The sequence below is a fragment of the Aplidium turbinatum genome, chromosome 4, assembly GCF_918807975.1.
Source record: "Aplidium turbinatum chromosome 4, kaAplTurb1.1, whole genome shotgun sequence".
NCBI lineage: Eukaryota > Metazoa > Chordata > Ascidiacea > Aplousobranchia > Polyclinidae > Aplidium > Aplidium turbinatum.
In genome coordinates this window covers 32,784,404-32,806,943 of record NC_137475.1, presented here as the reverse complement: position 1 = coordinate 32,806,943, position 22,540 = coordinate 32,784,404, and the positions used below count along the sequence as shown (strand labels likewise).

General features: G+C 36.7%; 1 protein-coding gene across 2 annotated transcripts; it reads right to left on the bottom strand.

Moving 5' to 3' along the window:
• Positions 1–2,162: 2,162 nt before the first annotated feature.
• On the bottom strand, positions 2,163–20,907 carry LOC145768487 (sorting nexin-29-like). Of its 2 annotated transcripts, none has more exons than XM_082579990.1 (18): positions 20,722–20,907; positions 19,434–19,604; positions 18,832–18,957; positions 18,597–18,667; positions 18,012–18,191; positions 15,883–16,471; positions 10,465–10,589; positions 10,088–10,172; positions 9,343–9,407; positions 8,777–8,840; positions 8,208–8,336; positions 7,972–8,054; positions 7,543–7,646; positions 6,803–6,931; positions 6,207–6,359; positions 5,180–5,320; positions 4,353–4,492; positions 2,163–3,740 (listed from the first exon to the last, which is right to left on the bottom strand). In XM_082579990.1, the coding sequence occupies exons 1-18, from the start codon at positions 20,847–20,849 to the stop codon at positions 3,665–3,667; spliced, it is 2,559 nt and encodes an 852-aa protein (XP_082436116.1). In that variant the 5' UTR covers positions 20,850–20,907; the 3' UTR covers positions 2,163–3,664. The 2 variants fall into 2 exon arrangements, with proteins under 2 accessions (XP_082436116.1, XP_082436117.1); XM_082579991.1 differs by having other exon boundaries at positions 7,543–7,613.
• Positions 20,908–22,540: the final 1,633 nt, after the last annotated feature.

Sequence of the window (22,540 nt, the reverse complement as noted above, 5' to 3'; positions counted from 1 at the left end):
AGCCTTTCAGCATTTACAAAGACACGATGAAATTCTTCTTCACTGCGGAGATGGCGGAGTTTAGCACTACAAAGTTTAGCACCTTTAAGCATGCCAGCCACAGCCACCGTGCAAGGCTTTTGTTAAAACGTTCCAGACACTGAATACAGACACTGCCGCCCTGCCACTAATAACCTATAATCACACTCGACCCACGAGAAAAAGATTTCAAAAGCCAACTAGTAGCTGTCGCTACATTTGAATAAAATTGATTCCCGGCGCCCTGCCACTAATAACCTATAATCACACTCGACCCACGAGAAAAAGATTTCAAAAGCCAACTAGTAGCTGTCGCTACATTTGAATAAAATTGATTCACGGCTTAAAAAGATGGTGGGGACATGTAACAAGATGGTGGGGACATGTCCCCACTATCCTATAGGGATCGGCGCCCATGCGCGACAGCAGTGCTAATGCTAATAAGTATGAAGTTTGATGGGCATTTTCAGATTTTTTGAGCAATGTTAGCGTGCATTTTATCTTACTTTCTAAACTTGCAGAAAAAATATATAGGCCTAGCCTACTGTATTGTAATTGTTGATCATTTCAAAGTTTAAAAAAGCATCGCGTGTTTGAGACCCTTGTCTAAATGCTTGTATTTGCACAACGATCTATCCTCTCAATGTACAGTATAATGTATAGGCTATTAAGAATCGATTTTGCTATAGTAATAGCATCTTCTCCAGAACGGATGATATGTGCTTTTTTGTGAAACTTTATAAAAGATTGTGAAGAAAGGAACGTTATTCCTGGCTGTTTACAGAATGCTGAGTAGCCTACCACTAGAACAGCGAGCAATTGCGATTCGCTAACCATAACGGTGATCCCTGCGGTGTAGCCTTCACGCTAGCCATTGAGCCCATCCAATCAACAATATGTTTCTCTGCTGTTGATTATAGAATGAATCGACACCGGTGTCTGTCGCTGCATGTCACATTCGGCTACCTAGCAACACTAGCCTACTACAAACTTAGCCTATAATTTCTTTTTTTTTAGGGTTTGGTTGTTTTTGGCGACATAAGTTCACCAATAAAATTGAAATTAGACCAGTTTTTCCTAATACTCAAATAGGTTTGTCAACTGAAAATCAAATATCCGCAAAATACAGCGAATACCGTAATGTGCTTGGAGACACATCCACGTTATCACCAATGTGACATCATTGTCACGAGGACAGTGGATTTTACAGTAGGCTACGTACGTACGCAGGATTTTCTTGAGGGAGTGGGGGCATTTGTATAACTTAATTATATATATTTTTAAAAAACACTTTTGATAACCTGCATAGCATTACTATATTCTTAACCCTATTATAGGCTATGTATGACAAAATTAAAGTTTTTTACCTGTTACTGTATTTGAAAAATATGATCAAAAAAGCGCTCGCTGTTTATAATCGAAGAGCATTGTAAAGTCATCAAAGAGTTTTGACGGTTTGGCACGATGGTTTTCAGGACTGAGAACTGAAGAATTAAGCGAGCTCAGAATTTCATAATTTTTACTCACTCTTTTGCACAAAAATAAGAAACAATGAGAGTAGCTGCAACGACTTTTAAGTGAAACGAAGTTGTTTTGTCTGTTGTTCGAGTGAGTTATTGATACTTTATCCATTAGCCCAGGGGTCACCAAACTTTTTTCTCTGAGGGCCGGATTGCTGCGAGATTAACAGCTGCGGGCCGGATGCAAATTGCGAAAAGATATACAACTATTTAGAATCTCCATTGACTTGAATTGAGCACAATAAATAACAAAGTCAGCGATGGAATGGCAAAGTTGTGATGAAAATCGAAAGGATGCTGGAAAAGTTATCCCCTGCTGTGATACACTACAGGGCATCGTGCTCTTGAAAAAACATTACATCTTTCCAAATTTGGCCTAGGCTGTCCCCATTTGTGGTGGCCTAATGATAAAAACAGAACACCAACATGTAGGCTGCCTGGTGGAAAAATGTACAAATTCAACATAACTTACAACAACGAACTACACTATAAGAACCAACAATTTTAACAAAGAAGTCTCTATTACACAAAAAGGCAAAGCCAAAGACGGTTGCTAATACCAAGGGAAGCACAGGTACAGAATTGTAGTGCAGGTGTAATTTCCGCAGCACGTGGCGGGCCGGATGAAATCAGTTCGCGGGCCGGTTCCGACACGCGAGCCGTAGTTTGGTGACCCCTGCATTAGCCTAATATACCCCGATTTTCGATTGTTTTTTGGTTTCTGCCCCAGTTCTTGCAATTGGCGTCAGTCGAAGCAGATGTAAGGCTAAGTTGCGATAACTTCCTTAACCACAAATTTACAATATACTGTTCAAGTTTATTAAAATACTCAACTGATTGCACATGAAAAGAATTTATACTTTGATCGCATGTGTTATTTTTCAACTTTAATCTACAAAAACGTTGTAGGTAATGAGTATTGATAACATATTAAAATGCATTAATTAAAAATGTCCTTATTTCACATAGACTCTGTGATGCATGACATCGTATAGCTTAGTAATTCATGACATTAAATGAACAACATTTTACTAACGGGCAAACTAGAGTTTTCTAATATGATATTACGCCACTTTGCACCGGTATTAAGGCTTATTAAGCTATTAGCTCAAGCGGAATTTTACTTAAAACGTTTGGTTCGGGCGGAAGATTTTAGTATCCAGAGCAGAACTGGAGACTCAAACCAAGCAAGATCCAAGATGAATGCCGGTGGTCCACACAATTTTTTCGCTATGGTTCTTACCATAAGTACAACCTCTCTGCTAGATAAGCTTAAAGTAATCAAAAAAGAGTGAAATGCAACTGGATCTTTGGAGAAGTTCAATCTTCAAGTACACTGCCATGAAATATATATAATGTAGCGATGAACAATGAAAATAATATACATAAAAAATTTCAAGTAGAACACCAGCCTTGAGAAAATTTTAAGTAAAAATGGTGTAAAATATTATTTGTGAACTGATGATATATTAATAAAGCAAATAATGCTCATAGCAGACAAGTAAACAACATATTTTTTTTAACGGCACCTACAACAGATTTAGTAGCCTATTATTGTTAACCTATTTTAGCACGTAGATTTGATTAGTTGTCTCATAGTCTAAGCAAGTTAGACTCAAAAAAACATGCAAGAATGAATTCAAATGCATTGACTCATGCGCGAAACCAGTTACTACTACTTATACAGCCGAGAAAGGCCTGGCACGACCCTCTAGAGATGGCCGGTTTGACACCGTTTAAGAGCATACGGATATTTTTGATAAAACACTGAATGGCATTCTTAAGGTGGACACAAAGATGGGCTTCCTTCCTGTCCACCTTTGAATCAAAATCTTTTAATCACCGCGCGTAAGTCCAAATACGACAAAAATTTCAGATCGGATGGAATTTCTAAGAGCTTTAAAGCCACAGCCTTCCATGTTGATGAATGCAAACTTTAGTGGAAGGGTATGCTAATATATTTTAAAGTGGAACCTACTATATGCAATAAATTAGAAAAGTTTTTGGAGATTTCATAAGCAAGCCAAAATCAGTAGGCTATTTTTTTTATTGACTCATGCAAAAAACGTAGGCCAATGATCTTAATTGCTTCAAACGGTGATGAACTTTAAAATCTTAAATCGGCTTCATGACGTTTTGAATAATCCTCGTTGCTTCTTCTTCGGGGAGGTAGAAGTTGGTTTGTCATCATCTGTGGCGTCACTGAAAAGCCAAATGCGGTCGCTTCAGACAATAACTCCACACGATGCAATAAAATGTTATGGCGCAGCGGTTATGTCGCTGAGTTGTAAGCTGAAAGGTAGCTGGTACGAAACCAACCAAGAGTAAAACACGTTGTGCATTCGGAGAAGGCAAATTCCGGTCACAATTCAAGGCAAGAGAATCATAAACATGAACGATAAGAGAACGTTAAAAACTTCCAACAATTCCTGTTTGCTTAACGCCTTAGTAGACTGGTTAAACGGTTTGTTACATTGTAAGTCATATTGGTTGATTAAGAGTAACAAATCTTTCCAGTCTCCACAACAGCTTGAAAAATCGACAAGGATAAAATGTAGACATATAGAACGAACGAAAAATGGAAGATGTTGCTAAAGTTGCATACACAATTACACATTGAAATATTTTCGTTTACCGAAATTGTCATCAACTACACGACAGGTGCAAACAAAATGCGGTGGTAACTGGTAAAATACATAAAGTATTGTACTGCAGACCACGACACACATATCTATCATGGCTGCAGTTGGGCGTATTGCGACAACTATGTTCTTATAACATCATTAGACTTTCCACCAAGTCTACCTGACTTACCTAAAGAAAGGCAATATGGCAATTAAAGTCTTCTTTTTTGAATTAGCAGCAATTTTTTCATGATTCTGCACCACGTTGTTCATTAACAAACGTAAATACACTTGTAACCCTTTCCTGCGATCTTCAACAAATTTCTTACCCTGAAACGGTGTAAATGCAGTAAATGTGGTGAAATCATTTTGCGCTTTGAAAGTCGTTTTGTTTTCAGAGTAATTAGTTATCCCTGTGAGTGTATCGTATTTGTAAGTTCTTTCATTTTTACAGTACACAGTTGTAAGAGGGTGTTCTTCGTGTTGGGAAGTTTTGTATTTGGAGCAGTTTATGTTTAGAACTGCATTAATTGATTTATGTGCTACGACTATGTTCAGATTCTTTAGTTCATAAAGCTTTACTAAAAAGCTGTTAAAATGTCAGTTTGAAGCAGGGTCACAGAGTCACAGCAACATTTAAGAATACAAAAAAAACGATAAAGAGGACAGAAAACAATCAAACATCTACTACGCACAATCGCACATGCACAAGTTTTGTTTCGCTTCCATAATTGTTACTTGTTAGGCTTCATGTATCAATATTTCTACTGGATAATGACTATAGAACAATGCATAACTTGCCATTAATGCAAAAACCTCGTTCATGCACAGTGAAATGGTTAAAATCAACCAAATTGAACAATAAATGCAAGTTTGAACAACAAATATCAAGTCAGCTGGATGATAGCAAAACCAAGAGTAACCAGTACATTAGAGTGTTTCATACTTTTATCATTTTCAATTTGAATGGAAACTGAAGTGGTTGGATTTTGAGAACAAGTAGAAGGGTAAGCTCACCTTATTTCCCATTACTCTTTTAGGAGGGAAGCCGAAAGTATCTAAGATCGGGTATTTTTTGCGAAGTTGTATGTGTAATTCGTGAAAGTGAGAATATCTCCGATATACATTCCATTCCTCGTCTCCAATACGAATGTAAACCTGCGGCAATAAAAAGCGTTTTAATCACTAAAAGCAAAAGCGAATTACAAACGTGCTGCAACGGTTTTTCGATCAAGCCTGCTACTCGTTGAGAAGCAAAGAAAAGCTAACAAAATTAAGAGGACACTCCTCATATTGATTTCAGCATCGCCCTTAACAAATTGGTCGAAAAATGTGCTTAACTTGTAGAAAACTCTACTAAATAATATATATCTTGGGAAAAAGTATGAAAATTGCAATCAAAATATGGCACTTAAATAGATGAAAAACGTTTCTGTGAAAAAAATATCTAAGAAATGTAAAAATTTTTTCCATTTTTTTTAATGTTTACTGGTAAAAAACTTAATAAGTGTCAAGGGAAAATTTGTATCGTTTCAAACTTGTTGCTGGTATTGTCGCTACCCCTTACCCATATAATGATGAGATTTTCTTCAACATGTGTATATTTAAAAAAAATGAATGAATTTTGAATTTATGTACTAGCAAAACTTGATACATTTGCAATTATTTTTGATTTTAAGTGAAACTACACAGAAATAGCAAACATCCTCTCATACATCACCTCTCCAGTATATATTGATTATGCCTGTAAAATTTCATGCCATTCTGACAAGAAATAAATGAGCAATTGAAAACATTAAAAAATGACTTTCGAAGAAAACAGCATTTGAAAAGCACCCAACACAAGCTACATTACTCACATTTATCACTGTTAGTTTTGACATACAAAGACATTGAATAGAGTCAAAATTTTACCATACTCAGAATCCTGACAAAATTTACCGCTTTTTAGATTATATAAAAAAAATTTGTTGATAAAAAAAAAATATATTTTCTACGGGAGTGCCCCCTTAAAACGAAACTTAGATTACAACGCAATCCTAACCTGAAACACGTGGTGGGCGTTTGCGGCCTTTCCTTTTAAGAAAGCTGAGGGCATCCATATATTGATGAGGGCCCGGCTGACAGGTGTAGAGGTATCCGCTGTCCCTGACAAATCGTCATTCTCAATTCTTGTAATTAGATCGTCATTGGGCATCTGTACGAATATGTACAGAGAAAACAGCTTTTAAATGCCTTTAATCTACATGCTTATTGACGGTCGATACCAGCTGTATCATGATGCAATGTAGAAATACTTATTAAAAATGTAAAGCTTGAGTAAGGGTGTTGGGTGCAATGAGAATACTCAGAGGCCAGTGTATCTTTTAAGCAACTGTTTTAAGAAATCAAGCTAATTAACAATAATGATAATAAATTTCATTTAAACCCGTCCGAATCGTAACATTGTGCAAAAAAAGCTTGTTTCAGCAAAAATAAATAATATAACAACAGTAACACACATCAACAAAGTTAATTACAATCTACCCAATAAGTACGCATAAAAATTCGTAAAAGCGTATACTATTTTGTGATCATATATTAAAAAGCAATGTAAACACATGTTAACGGTTGCAAGCAGAGTCAAATGGTTTCACTCACAGGTCCACGCAGATCAACGAGTTCTGATCTCATGTTCCGAAGCAAAGATATCGCCGATTGCAATCGCAGGTGCAGACGCTCATTAAACTCCATCAGCTCTCCATGCATCTCTGCCACTTCAATCAGTTTCTGCACACAATGCAGAAAAGTAGCTCCACTTGCTAATACTCAAGCAAGGTTTGTAAACCAGAAAAAGCATATCATTACAAAATGTATGCAAAGCAACAAATGCATTGTAGTTATAACATCAATAATACTTTTGTATTTTGCATTCAATGCACACTTCATTAAGTGAATAAGCGAGACAGCCGTAACTGATGCGCAAAGACCAACCAGACTACATTATAAGATGCCACCATCAACTCATGACATGTTTAACCACAATTGGTTGTTGAAGATGATGAAATTACCCTAACCACGCTTTCTACTATCCACCGAGAACATTATCCAACAAGGTTCAGAGACTAGAAAAACGCTTCATGAAGAAGCTGCAGTTGGTTTTCGAAATGATGAAAAATGGGTTAATCTGAAAAGATTAGGCAATAAATCGTTGTTATCAGCGTTTAGATTAGATCGTTTCATAAGCGAAGCGCGTAGATCTTCTGCTCCATTTACTGCAATTGCAAATGACAAGGTGTGCGGTTGGTTTTTCAGCGTCACATGCGTAGAAAGAGGAAACGCCATAATAGCAATGGACAAGACGCTTGAACACAACGCTGATCGTCATTCTTCTTGCATACCTTTTCATAAACTTCCGTTTCATTGCTTCCTGCTGGAGACTCATCAGATATTCGAGATAAGTCGCCAGGCACTAGAATGCGACAAATACATGTAGTGATATAAACTGTTCGAAAGGAGATTTTTTAGGACATTACTTCACTGACGTATTTTCTAGACAAGAAAGTTCCGTTGTATGACGTGAATGTTACAGACAGAAGTATATTTTCAAACTTGACGGCAGTCAGTAATTAAATTCCAATATTTACAAACAACAAACGCAAATTTATATCTGAGTACTGGGAACGATGAATTGCAGAAAATGGAAAACATTAAAGAGATAATGTATTGGGCGCGAAAGAAAGTTTAATTGAAAAAGTATTCAATCAAACACCTTATTAACACCAGATCAAACGATACAATTGCGTCGTTTTGTGTAAAACATAACTCACTTTCAACAGAACTTTCTCCTCTTTGCAACGCTTGCACAGCTCCAACGTATTTCTTTAACTGGTTACGTAAGACTTCGTTTTCTCTGAAGTACAAAGTGAAATAGTAACGGCTATGACGGCGAATGGCTACAAGAAAAACAGAGAATTAAAAAAAATGCGAAATTAAAATCTTTCGCTTTTAAACAATAGTGCTGCAAAACTGGATGTCTACAAAACCAAGCGAGATATTTGTTCACCTGTTATGTTGCTGTTGCAAGACGGTGGATTCCTCTTTGTGACGTTTCACTGTCAGCTGCAACGTTTCAATTTCCCTTCTCAGGCCAGCAGAATGTTCCATCTCAGAATCAAGCAACGTCCTCATAGACCTAAATCGAACAGAACCGTGTTCAAAGAGTGAGAAAGATGCAAACATGACAATAATATCAACGTATGCACTGCAGGGGTGAAGGCAATTTCAAAGAGAAACGTGTGCCAACAAAAGTGCCAAGTAGGCAAGACCACTAGAGTTTGCCCAGCCAACAAACCAGATATTTTTTGTTTTACCACTGGCATGCATTGAATTAACGTGAGAGGAGCTAATTTGGTAAGAACGGTTGTTTTAAGCACAGCATACTGCGGCTACACAAGCTTTTAAGCCAAGAGAAAACGAGTACTTAAAAACTAAGTCAAAAATAAAATGATTTAGCTTTGAGCATATATTATTATTCAAATATTAAATTTGGATTCAAAATCTTCTAATGAGTTTATGGATATGTCAATTGATGTGGTACATTATAGTGGGAGATAAATTGACATAAACGCCTACCTATTTGTTTCAGCAATTTCATCTTTCCGGTGCATTAAAGCAACCAAGGCTTGACGTAGCTCATCTGGACAATAATAGGAGCATTTCAATAAAAATTTAAAAAAAAGATCTAAAGTTAGAACCCAAAATACGGGACATCTTGTGACTCGCTGAAATAAGTTGATATTTATCCAATGAATGTTAGAAGATATTAAACCAGGGGGGTGGAAAATGTGGTTTAAAAGAGACTTTCAACTGGAAAGAACGCCGTACAAATAAAAGAAGTTTTAATGACGGTGAACAAAATAAGATGTTTAATTGAAACCATAAGGAAACATGAATGGATCGGGCAGTCGGGCACACTCTTCGACATGGAAGTCTACTAAAAGACGTAATCGAAGGTGTTATGCAAAGTAAAAGGTAAACAAGAGCTAAAAAATGAGAGATTAGTTATGGTGAAATGAAGAGGACCACAGAGGGTATGGATGTGTGGAAGAAAGAGGAGCGACGGATCTTCCAAGAGGCAGAAAGCTAACCATCCAAACTTATGCTGAAATGACTAGCCTATACTTACAAAAGAAACCCACCTTCGCTCATGGCATCTTTGTTAATGTTATCAAGCATCCTCGAAGCGTTACTGCTTTTCTGCCAACTAAAATTTGCAAAACATCTTTATTTTACAGTTTTTTTAAAAACAAGCTATTCAATACTAAGAACACATAAGTTTCTCGGCTTTCTTATTTTGCAATCAACTTCTCCTGTGCAATTCGCTGCAATTCAGCTGCATAGACTAGTGCATTTCTGAACAAAAAGATTCATTAATTTTTAATAAAAAACGCAATACAGTCAATTGCGGATCACTCAAATCATGCAATGAAAACAAATACTGTCAAGCTCAAAGATAAAATGCGCCGAGCCAGACAGGAAAGCGAAGACATGGCCTTGTGATTCAAAACCCAGTGCGCTGGCATTGTGCCACGCTCGCATATTGCAGCAATCTAGTAGAGAAGTCTTTACAAGGATATAATTACTTCAATACATCAAATGAGACACTTCGCAGTCAAAACTAGCCGATGTACAATTATGTTAGCTACCAGATAAGAATGCTAACTGTGAGGTAGTAATGAATTTGATGTTATCCGCAACCCTTTCCATTGTATTTATTGAGGTTATGCTGTCAAATGGAACCGACAACTACCTCTGTACCATGTTTAGTTTTTGAACCCATAGCAATGAAAAATAGATAAAGAAAACATATCGAATCGTGCCGATGAAGCATCCGAATTCTGACAACTCTGCTGACAGGCGCTGCAAATCACATAAGACACTTACTCTGTAGAAGACTTTTTTGTCAAAGACAGAACCAAGGAAGTCGAACCGTCTGGGTCGTTACTGGTCAGAATGTCGCTTCTAGAATCTATTTTGACACAAATTGGTAAATTTCAAAAAGATTTTGCAGAATAGATTTACATTTCATTGTTTCCAGAATTTCGTTGCGTAACACAATCTTGATTTGAATCCGAGCACCAAACAACGCCATGCCATGAAACAGGAATAATCTTATCATGCATTTCAAGGTAATGTTGGTGGCGCCGACACAGTTCCCATAATCCTAAAACCTGCCTGTTAATGCAGTGACATTATTACTTTCAAGAAACTTTAGTCAATCACTTCGAGCAGCACTGTGAGTAAAATAAGACAAGACCTACCGCTTGATTGTGATACAAAGTCATCTTGAACAGGATAGAGGTCACCCTGCGAGTTCCCTGTTACAAGAGCTAGTCCAGACGTTGACCCAGAAGGCGCGGACCAGTCGTCCATAATTAAATCGTGGCTGAAAAATGTAGAAAAGCGTTTGCACAATTGCATAACATGTAACTGTACCACAGTTAATATGGAGTGCAGATCTTCAGGACATTTGTACAACGTGCAATTCTATCACAGTTAAAATGAAATGGAGATCTTCAGCACATGTGTTTATCATATGGTACTATGTGCACATGGTACTATGTATGGTAGGGTGCATCAAGCCCCCCTCATTAAAAAATTTTCTCATGGCAGTATATATATTAAAGTTGTACTACCCTTAGAAAAAATCAATTGTGTAAAATATTACCAAATTTGGATGAACTCTACCGGGTCCACATCGAGCTTGAAAAAACGAGAAATAGGGTCATTTCACATGAAAACAGGCAATATGAAGATATCTGAAATATGATACCTCTCAGATTTGGTGAAAAGTTGTCATACTATGCCTTAGACTACCAAACGAAAGAATCCCAAGTTTTAGATCAATATCTCAAAGGATTTGTCCATGGCGGTCATTTAAATTTTGAGAACCATCCTCATTTTTGACTTGGGGGTAGCGTATAGCAAATTTTGCTATTTTCAGGGCCCCATAACTTCTATTGCAAATGTAATGGAAAACTAACATTGGAAAACTAATAATGCTATGTTAGCTCATTATAAACTATAGGCTACTATACAGTTCAACAATAAAAAAACAGCATTTCTGGATGCATGGGTAGGCCTATTAAGTGGGTCACTAAAATCCTAATATTTTGCCCCGTAAAGGTGTTTTTTTTCAATTTTTGAATGCTTCTGACATCCAAACCAATCAGAATATTTGTTTAGAACATGATTATTTGTAATACTCGGTAACTTTGTTTCTGTCAAATCAAGTTTGAGGGTTGTGGTGCTATTAACATGATGAGCATTGAGCAAGGAGCACATCTACACGATGGTCAAGATATGTATTTCTTTGAAGATCCTTAGCCTAATAGAAACCTCCCGAACATTATTTCTTGAAAACCACATCGCTCGTTCAACAATATTAAAAAGTTCGTTGAATCATCAATAGACTTAATCTTGTTTGATTTGAAACCAGCTGGAAAACAAACTTTATTCCATATTGTGCTAATGCGGGCAACCCAAAGCAAATGATGGGCTTTCTTGTGACGTATAAAAACAGAGTAGCCTATTTGGCACCCAAGCGTCAACCACTGTGAATGGTTTAATCCGCCCCGATAGCTCAGTTGGTTAGCGTGTAACTTCGTAAACGAAGAAGCTTCAAGATCAAGCGGTGCTGGTTCGACTTTTGAGGTGTGCGCTTGAGCAACGCATGTCAGGACTGCTCTCCATTCAGCGGCACCTAGTGGATGGAATTATTTCTCGGCAACAACACTTCAATAATCGGGAACTTCACTTTGTCAATCTCGGTAACCGGCTCTGCGTCAAAAGCCTCTACAAGAATGTGAAACTACCAGGAATAACCTATCAGGGCTTTGTCAGTTTGAGGATAAAGATTCAAAACCAACCATCAACCTAGCCTTGGGCTACTTTGTTTTTATACGTCACAAGAAAGCCCATCATTTGCTTTGAATTGCTTACATTAGCAGAATATGCAATAAAGTTTGTTTTCCAGCTGGTTTCAAATCAAGCAGGATTAGGTCTATTGATGGATCAACAAACTTTTTAATATTGTTGAACGAGCGATGTGGTTTTCAAGAAACAATGTTCGGGAGGTTTCTATTAGGCTAAGGATCTTCAAAGAAATGCATATCTTGATCATCATGTAGATGTGTTCCTTGTAATGTTGGGTGACAAGGATGAAAGTGTCCATGGTCGTCTAGCAGAGCAGTGAATAAAACACTTTAGTCTTATGTTACTCTACAACAGTCAGTTGGACGACCATATGACTATAAAATGCCCACATATTTATTTAGAGCTCTAAAAAGGGCCATTTCTGCTTGATAGGGTTTTCAGATCCTCAAAAGATCTCTGTTAATGGCACCACAACCCTCAAACTTGATTTGACAGAAACAAAGTTTCCAAGTATGACAAATAATCATGTTCTAAACAAATATTCTGATTGGTTTGGATGTCAGAAGCATTCAAAAATTTAAAAAAACACCTTTACGGGGCAAAATATTAGGGTTTTAGTGACCCACCTAATAGGCCTACCCATGCATCTAGAAATGTTGTTTTTTATTGTGGAACTGTATAGTAGCCTATAGTTTATAATGAGCTAGCATAGCATTATTAGTTTTCCAATGTTAGTTTTCCATTAGCCTGCGTTTGCAATAGAAGTTATGGGGCCCTGAAAATAGCAAAATTTGCTATACGCTACCCCCAATAGGGTGATTCATAAATTGAAATTTTTTTTAATTCAATGGGGCACCCTCTTGTATCGTGTCAATACCTGAAAAAATAATCCTGTCAAATTTTTAGGGCAATTGAAAGCATTTTTAAGGTTGCTACCGACTTTGACAGCTGCATATAATACACAAATGGGTCATTCCATATCAACTCAACGTCAACGGGGTGTGCAAGCTCGACCCTCTTAGATTTTCTTGAAATTCACACTAAAGTTTCATATTGATGTATAATGAACACAAAAAAAATTTCAGCTCATTATCTCAAGACGTTTAGACCTTAAAGGCCTTCAAAGTCACCAAGGTCCCTCAAAATGGGTTCGCATGTACATTTTCCTCCATGTTTGGGTCTTCATAACTTTTAATCTAAAGCATTTACAAAGCTGAAATTTGGTATTCTGATTAAGAAGCAGCCCTAGTTTTCATATCTACCACCAAAATTGCTAATTTCAAATTAGTTTTAGGTATAGAACCGTTCAAAAATTGAAATTTTTTACATTTGAAATTTTTTTTATCAATTTTTGATGTCCGCTATCTCCCGAACCATCTTTACACCCTCCAAACTTCAATAACTTCACATTTGTTTAGTGTCAGTCTCATGGGGGTTAATTACCAACTAGTATAGATTAACGATATGCGAAATGGAGTTTTGTGACTATTGGTTTGGGAGATAGCGGACATCAAAAATTGATAAATTTTTTTCAAATGCAAAAAATTTCAATTTTTGAAAGGTTCTATATCTAAAACTAATTTAAAATTAGCAATTTTGGTGGTAGATATGAAAACTAGGACTGCTTCTTACTCAGAATACCAAATTTCAGCTTTGTAAATGCTTTAGATTAAAAGTTATGAAGACCCAAACATGGAGAAAAATGTACATGCGAACCCATTTTGAGGGACCTTGGTGACTATGAAGGGCTGTAATTTCTAAACGTCTTGAGATGATGAGCTGAAATTTTTTTTGTGTTCATTATACATCAATATGAAACTTTAGTGTGAATTTCAAGAAAATCTAAGAGGGTCGAGCTTGCACACCCCGTTGACATTGAGTTGATATGGAATGACCCATTTGGCCATTTGTGTATTATGTGCAGCTTTCAAAGTCGGTAGCAACCTTAAAAATGCTTTCGATTGCTCTAAAAATTTGACAGGATTATTTTTTCAGGTATTGACACGATACAAGAGGGTGCCCCATTGAATTAAAAAAAATTTCAATTTATGAATCACCCTAACTCCCAAGTCAAAAATGAGGGTGGTTCTCGAAATTTAAATGACCGCCATGGACAAACCCTTTGAGATATTGATCTAAAACTTGGGATTCTTTCGTTTGGTAGTCTAAGGCATAGTATGACAACTTTTCACCAAATCTGAGAGGTATCATAATTCAGATATCTTTATATTGCCTGTTTTCATGTGAAATGACCCTATTTCTCGTTTTTTCAAGCTCGATGTGGACCCGGTAGAATTCATTCAAATTTGGTAAGATTTTACACAATTGATTTTTTCTAAGGGTAGTACAACTTTAATATACTGCCATGAGAAAATTTTTTAATGAGGGGGGCTTGATGCACCCTAATGTATGGTACCATAGGCGTCGAAATAGGGTGGGCGGCGCCCACCCTGCCGTGAAACGAGGGTGGACAAAAGATGTTTCGCCCACCCTGTTTTCATGACACTTATGAAGTGTTCGTTACAATTATTTCCGTTTTTGTTAAACGCTAAAATATCCAACCAACTGCAGCGTAACTTCTTGTTTTACGCTATGTGTCTCGCTAGGTATCCGACAGAACAAAGCAATTTCGCAACAACGCTGCGTTGAAAAAAGGCGCTACTCACTGCATTGTTGTTGCTACGGCAACTGCCACACGCTGGCAATTCCTGGTGAGAGAAAGCCACTTTTGATCTTTTCTCCGAATGGTGTCACTTTCGTTACGTCACAATCAAATTTCAGTTCCGGATCAGCGTAAAGGAATATGAATATGACATCATAATGAACATGACAATAAATTAACCGATACAAACTAAAGACGTACTGCAACAATCGCTTTTTACAAATCTTTCCTCACAAACTTGTTGCTGGGTATAAATTGGGGCACCGCGCGATGTTGTCATTTCATTATTGAAAAGTTAAACGTGAAGCAAACAAACATACATTCGCGCAGTCTTAAAACCAGCTTCCAAAAGGCGTCGAGATGATAATGCTGGAGAAGCCACGTCCAGCGCGAATGAACGTAGAGATGACATTGATGAAGAAAGCAGTGCTTCAAGAATGGACAGTGGTGAAGTCAATGTCTCAGGCAATGCACCGGTAGTTGTAGAAGACAGCATGAGCCATGGATCTCTACCTGCTCCATTTGACGTTAGCATGCTGCCGGATCAGCTTTTGGCTCGGGAAGGTGGTGTGTTGCAAAGAAACCTTTTTTCTAAATTCCAGTGGATGCGTCTTAATCCTGATGGTACTTGTTACTGTAGTCACCTGTCCGAACATTTTGCGGCAAATCCGAAGGCGCCACTTTAAAGATAACAGGTCACGAGTCACGCGCTTTTTAGGTCGCAAAGGAAAACATAAAAGAAGTTTGTTTAGTTTAGCAGAGCTCATAAGATCGCAAGGCGCAAAAAAGTAAACATCAAACCTATGAAAGCTTAATTGCTGCAGCGACGCTACACGCAGTCTTCGTGAGAAAGACTAACCATTGCGAATTTGCGAACATACACATTCAATGAAATCTGTTTGAAAACTCTCGCCCACCCAGAATTCCTCTCTTCTAAGAAAAAATCGACGCCTATGTATGGTACTATGTATCATGCACATTGCACATGGTACTATCATATGGTACTATGTATCATTGTATCATATAGCACATATGGTACTATGTGTTTATCTATTGAAGTTAAATGGGAATGGAGACCTTTAGCATATTTATACAAAGTGTAAATTCACTGCAGTTAAAAATAGAGTAGACAGCTTGATACCTTCCAAGTGCGCTGTGGTGTCTCACAGACATGAGGTGTCTTGTGACTTCACCGACTTCGTTGGCATCTTTCTGACTTGTTTTTGTCGCTTTCAAAGTATCAGCACTGTTGAGACAGTCAGGGGTGGAGCTTTTATTTTGTGAGTGCAGTTCAGATTCAAACATCTTTTCGGCATTTTCGTTAGAAAATAATTCGTCCTGCTTAGACAGGCCAACAACATTCGCCTCATCTTGAGAGGGACTGACATCTTCATGAGGTGACTTAACATGTCGGGTTTGTTCAGGTGATTCTGGTAAATCTTGGCCGTATGAGCTGTGAAGAGATTTTTCGGTGACGTGAGCCAGAAGTCCAGTCTTCGAGTCTGAATCCGTTTCCGTCAAGCGAGTTTTTCCGTCACCGTTTCCGTCGGTCGAAAATACTCCCGAACTACTTTCCGATGTTACGGAAGTGGTAGATTTGATTAAAGGCTGGTTGACAACAAATCCGGGACCTCCCTTTTGGGCAGGGGTCATAGAACCTTCGAACTCGTCATCACCAAAACTGATTATTTTTGCCCGCTTCTTTCGACCGCCTCGTTTCTTTGCTTTGTCTAGGCAAATCAGAATAGAATTAGGTTGATAAAAAGGTGCACCAATAAATTGCAGTATGTAATCGTCAAAAAACAATTGTTTTCACCACAATACATGGAAGGCTGTAATTTATCATACGTTAAGTTCACCTTTGAACGCATACATATTACCAAAGCATTGCGAGTAGCGATTAAGGTTGAATTGCTGCCATCAGCCAAAAACAGTAGCAGTAATTAAATATGCTGACACTTCGGATACCAGTAGCCGTGAAATACTTTAGTCGGAATGCCTCACGTAAGTTATATATGCAGTATATCGTGACATGTGTAATTGTATATACAGTATATATAATTTTGGTAAAGAGGTCACTTTCTTCAACCACAGACATATACAACCAAGCAACCACACGGCATTTAACATAATCCATTAAAATTGAACATAAACTATAAGCTACAAACGTTTTCGGCCATACACACGTTAGCCCTTATCAAGTAACAAAAAAAATAACTGCTTATCATATCTACACTGAAAATGAATAACTGATCTAAACACTGAATTGAAAAAACGAAATGCAAAATGAAACGGCATAGCATAGGAGAAAGGCACATCACATGGCGTTTAAATTACACGAGGCAAAGACGCATCATATGACGTATCAAGAAAAGACGTTGAGTAAATAAGAAGCACCTGAGGCAAACAACTGTGTATTGAGGCGAGGATTGTATGATTTTATTAGCAAAGCCTCGTGGATTTTAGTGTCGAATTCGGTGAAACATTTACGCATAATTCTAAACGACTCCAAGGATGATTTGTTATTAGAACATGTTTGACAATCGAATATGTGATCTTTAATGGCACTTTGCTTGTTCAAATTAGTTAAATCTAAGTGCTGCCTCACTCTCGTGGCCAAATGCCGCGTAGACATACCGATGTATGTACAATTCGCGTCATGCGAACAAGTGAACTTGTACACGACATTTGAACACAAGTAAGAGGGAGTCCTAGATTTAAGCTGAAAATAATAGCCAACTTTGAACGGCCAACTTCAGTGGTTGAGCGGTTAGGTTATGCGTATGATGGTCAAAAGTTAACTAAACTGGTTCACGACAAGTTCAGCAATATATTTTTAGTCTGCCACACTGACAAAAGTTTCAGTATTAAAGAGTGACAAAAAGCATGGTTAGCTTGGATTCTGCAACCAGGTTTTCTTTAAAAAACGTATTTTTCTATTATTTGCAGCATTCAAATATTGAATAAACTCATGGGGTTGCTTTCAAACTGCTGATAAATATACTCAATTACAACTAATTAATTGATTAACAGTAATTAATCACAACAAATAAGTAATTCTGATGTTTTTTTTTGCAGATTAGATTAAGGTTATAATATTTAATACCTTTTCAGGTTGACCGATTTATTGCTTTTGTATATTTTTCAGGACCTTCTGATGATCCCCGTTTTAGGGTGAACCAGGCTGTAGAGGTTTTAGAGAATCACTAGTAACTATATTTGATATAATCACAACTATATGAGCACAACTCTTTAAAAGATGGATGGTACCTGCGCTCTGAGCTTCCAATAACGCATCATCAGGAGATTTTTCATGTTTGGTCAATAAAGTGGAGGAGGAACTTAAAAAGCTGGGAATGAAACCAGCACTGTAACTTTGCTGCTGGCGACTTGTAGTCCCGTCCAGGGCAGGATCGTTGTATTTGATTTTAAAATATATTGAACTCAGCCCTAAACAATCACATCAGTGACAATTGCATTAATGGCAGAAACCATCTTGTGTGTCAAACAATACTACAAAATTAAAAATCTGGTTAATGATTGAAAAGGTTAAGCAAGGTATGCACAATGATGCACATAGGATTGACTTTTCATGAGACCAATGGTATAGTTTTCTTCACATCATCTCTTCAATTCATGATACATTCTACACTTCATATTCTTAGGGTTTATGCAAATTTTTAAGAAAAAAAAGCAATGGAAAAATGAGCTTCCTTTTAAAGATTAAAAATAAAAGTGGAAAATAACATTAGAGTGCATTATTAGAAAATAATAGGTTGCTGGATACCAAGCCTCTGTCAACGTTGGTTGCGCTAGACGTACGCAATAGTTTAAACAAAAAGGACGGGGATTCACCTGCAGCCATTTGAGGTAGAGTGCTCGATTTTTCTTGATCCAACATGAAAGCCTCATGTTCATAATAACTTCTAAATATAAAAAATAGAATGATACAATTTATTAGGTGCCTAAGCCAAAAGTTTATTGTGCTAATTTGAAGACCATAGGTTATACTTCTAGAATCTAGAAGATGTTGAAAATAGTGAATTGTGAAGTATCAGCTAATATTATGCTTAAACTCAATGTAGCCCACCTCAGCAAAGTGATATCACTTAGCAGCATATGGAAATATCTGTCCAGTGAATGTTCATTTAAAGCACACCGTATCCAGGCTCGACCTCGGCCAACATCAGTTGATATTTTGTCAAGTGTTGTAAACCTGCATAGATGATAAATCAATGAATAAGTTAAATAATTACTGACGTCTGACGACATCATTAATCACAAAAAATAAAACCATTTCTAAAATATAATTATCTTGCAATTTTATATGTTGGGCTACGTCACATTTTGGTTTTTAAATTGTTTAGAATTTATGCTCTATATGTGCAGAAAAGTATAAACATACGAATGAATTATATCACTTTAAAAGGCAATAATTTTATAGCTAAATACAAAATGGGACTGCTCACAAGGCATTATAATTATACAGTAAATTAATTTCTTGCGTTCTTCCGGCGACTGTAAACTAGATTATCACAAAATGTTGAAATGATATAGTCTAGTCTATAGTAACCAGAAGAACTCAAGAATTATGATATATAATAATTGATCTATAATTTTATAGCAGTTGACAAAAATATTGAAGCATCAAATAGAAAGGTACAATTTATAAGCACACTCCAATTACTATACCTTTCAACTTCATGCTTAGTCAAATGGTTTTTGACAAAATACCAAAACGGAACATCTTCTATGGTGCTTCCTACACCAGCTTGTTTCAGAACAGACACTGATAATCCGCGACTTGATGGCTTCATTCGGTGTTGCAAAACTGCTTCTAATTGCATGCACAAGCATGATATCCTAAAAATATGAATGACTTCATAGTGCCCATTATATAGCGACTATGTGTATTGAATATTGATGCATTATTTCAGTCAATAAAACAACAATTTCAGAAATCTGACATATTCACTTACACACTATTGAAAGTCTTCAATTCTAGATATAATTTCAAAATCAAACATCATTAGCCTAGATCAGTGCTCTTCAACAGGGGTTCCGCGGAACCCTAGGGTTCCGCGGAACATGCAGTGGGGTTCCGTGAGTTTTAAGGGTTCCGCAAGGGTTCCTCGTTTTATTTAAAGAAATTGATTTTTTGCTTCAGCATTCTGATGCGTCATTCCGATTTTTTACATCACTGCACCGCATTCACACTTCAAGTAGGCCAGTTTGTTAAACGAGGGGTTGACTGCAGTCACCAACCGAATAAAACATTGCTATCATTGTTGCGTCACTGGCTGTTCATTGTTATTCTATTAACAATAACGTTATTGTTGCATCACAGTCATAGGATGTAGCCGGTGTAAAGATCACAGAAGTACAAGCAGACTGAGTAGAGACTTGAGCTGCTGTTGATCCTTTGTGAGAATAAAGTAAAAACAGTTTTTAACCAAATTTTTATTGTTTAGTCAAGCCAGATGAAACAAAATAGCATATTTTCTTATATGAAGCCAAAGAATAGCAACAGCGAAGGTGTGGGCGGAAATGAGCCTTGTAGTTCAGTTGTAACAGAGACACCTCCGCCGAAGCGGACCAAATGTAATTCAATTGTCAAGGTTAGAAAATGGTACGACGCATTGGGACAACGTTGAACCACGATTTAAAAAGATTATAAAAGATAAGCAACAACAGAGTCATTAAATGTCTGACTTTATAACTTTTGTAATAACTGTCTATGTTTTGAAATGTATAATTATTTTTTGAAGTGTAACAGTGTAATAACGAAATATTTAATTTTCTGACCAAGCAATTCGTAATTTGTAAATTTTTTTTAGTGGGGTTCCGTGACAAACGCGAAAGTACATGAGGGGTTCCGCGTTGACAAAAAGGTTGAAGAGCACTGGCCTAGATGCTTTCACATTTGATCCAGTAAAAACACAAAAGCTTGAAACACAAAATGAAAGATTCGATTACATACCAACTACTAGCTTCAGTGACCAACTCTTGTTTTCCGCCAAGATGTGTTTGACACGCACGAACAGCATCAAGTAGCCGGGTGTGTAAATTTTGTCGTTCATTCTCATATGCCATTTGACTTTGAGCCATGTAAGCATCACAGTTTACAATCAGTGGAAAACTACGCTGCTACAATAAGTATGGACATTTATTTGCTTTTCATAGACAAATAAAAACAAAAAACAGATGCAACAATATGTCAGTCACAACCTCTCAAATTATGCCCCCTAATCACATAAACAAAAAATTAATCTTTTGTTTTACTACATTGATAAACTTCTGAACTTGTCGCTTTCTGTATTATATTATATGCGCTCAAAATTCAATAGGACTATGATTCAACATAGCTCAAAAACGCTATCTTGGCAAACATGATTTAAATTTGAAGCAGCTTATTTGCTAGTGCATTTTCACTGCATCCAGTGGTCTTTTGTGCCGCATTTTTAAATGTATTTTAAGTTGTTGCGGTGAACACTAGACAAAAATTATAACTGGAAAGAAAGATAACATAAATACTAAGATGGACAATAAAGAAATTGAAACGATAAAGGGATTCGAATTTCTAGGATCTAAATAAGCTGGGACTCTAACAACTTACCAGAGATAAAGAGAACAACCCTGGGAAGAGATAGCATTTGGAAGAGCAAAGATGTCAAACCGGAAACAAAGCAGAAGCTGACATCAGTAGTATATTTCTGATTACAACTTACAAATGTGAAACATGGACAATGGAAAACAAATTGAAAAAGAATTGACGCTTTTGAATTATGGTGTTGGAGAAGAATGCTGCTTGTTCCTTGGACAGCAAATAATCATATTTTGGACCAAATTAAACTAAACATAACCTAAGAAGCAGAAATCATCAAGCAAAAACTTTCATATATTGACCACATAATGGGGAAGGGCCATCCCAAAACGAGATGGCTCAATACTAGAGCTCGACCAATATCACTTTTTCAGGCCGATATATCCTATATATCCTAAGTGCATTACAACTATGATTTATGAGCTACATAACAATTGTCATGACAAACAATATGTAAATTGTGATGTCATCAACAAGCAATAATGTAAATTGTGATATCATAGACAAAAATCTTGAACAATGAGTGAAAAAAAGTACAACATCTGCAAGTCAGAAAATGTAGCTTTTATCATATAGTAGTTATCAAAATTAATTCATATTTTTTATTTGACATGAAAGAGTATTGATATAAGTATGAAACATGTGAATTTCAGTTCTTAATTTTTATACCCATTTTTTTATAGGCCCCCAAAGTTTGGCCTCCGAAAAATGCATGTATCAAATTGAAACCTTTATAATCATATCAAGAAGTTCTCTGTCAACTTTTTAATTTACATTTTTGGATTCCTTGGGTCTTAAACTGTCAGTCTAGCAATTTTGAGCCATTTTGTTTGATTACAGGTTAAGAAATTAGATGTATAATAAGAAATTGGACAAAATCACTCAAGCAAAACAGGCAAAAATGGTGATTTTTCTAATGACCATAACTCTACTAATACCGGTATTTAAAATTTTCCAAATTGTTTTTTTGCATTCTTAATATTTCTTTGACATCTACAAGTATGCCAAATTTCAATAAAATCTATGACATGTGGTGCAACCCATTTGCTCATTTGGCATGGAATGACCCTTGTCACAAACACAAACATGAAAAGAATACAAAATATGCAATGATCTGCTGTGTGTCATATGACGAGGAGACTGCGAAAAGACCAAGCGGTCATCTAGTCAGCAGCCACCTCGAGCTAGGTGATGC

Excerpts from the sequence above, each read along its gene's own strand:
- LOC145768487 (XM_082579990.1), bottom strand. The coding sequence starts at position 20,849 with ATGGCTCAAAGTCAAATGGCATATGAGAATGAACGACAAAATTTACAC. Across the intron at positions 8,841-9,342 it reads CAAAGATGCCATGAGCGAAG|ATGAGCTACGTCAAGCCTTG; the intron begins GTGGGTTTCTTT and ends ATTATTGTCCAG. Across the intron at positions 8,055-8,207 it reads TTGCAACAGCAACATAACAG|AGAAAACGAAGTCTTACGTA; the intron begins GTGAACAAATAT and ends TTTGTACTTCAG.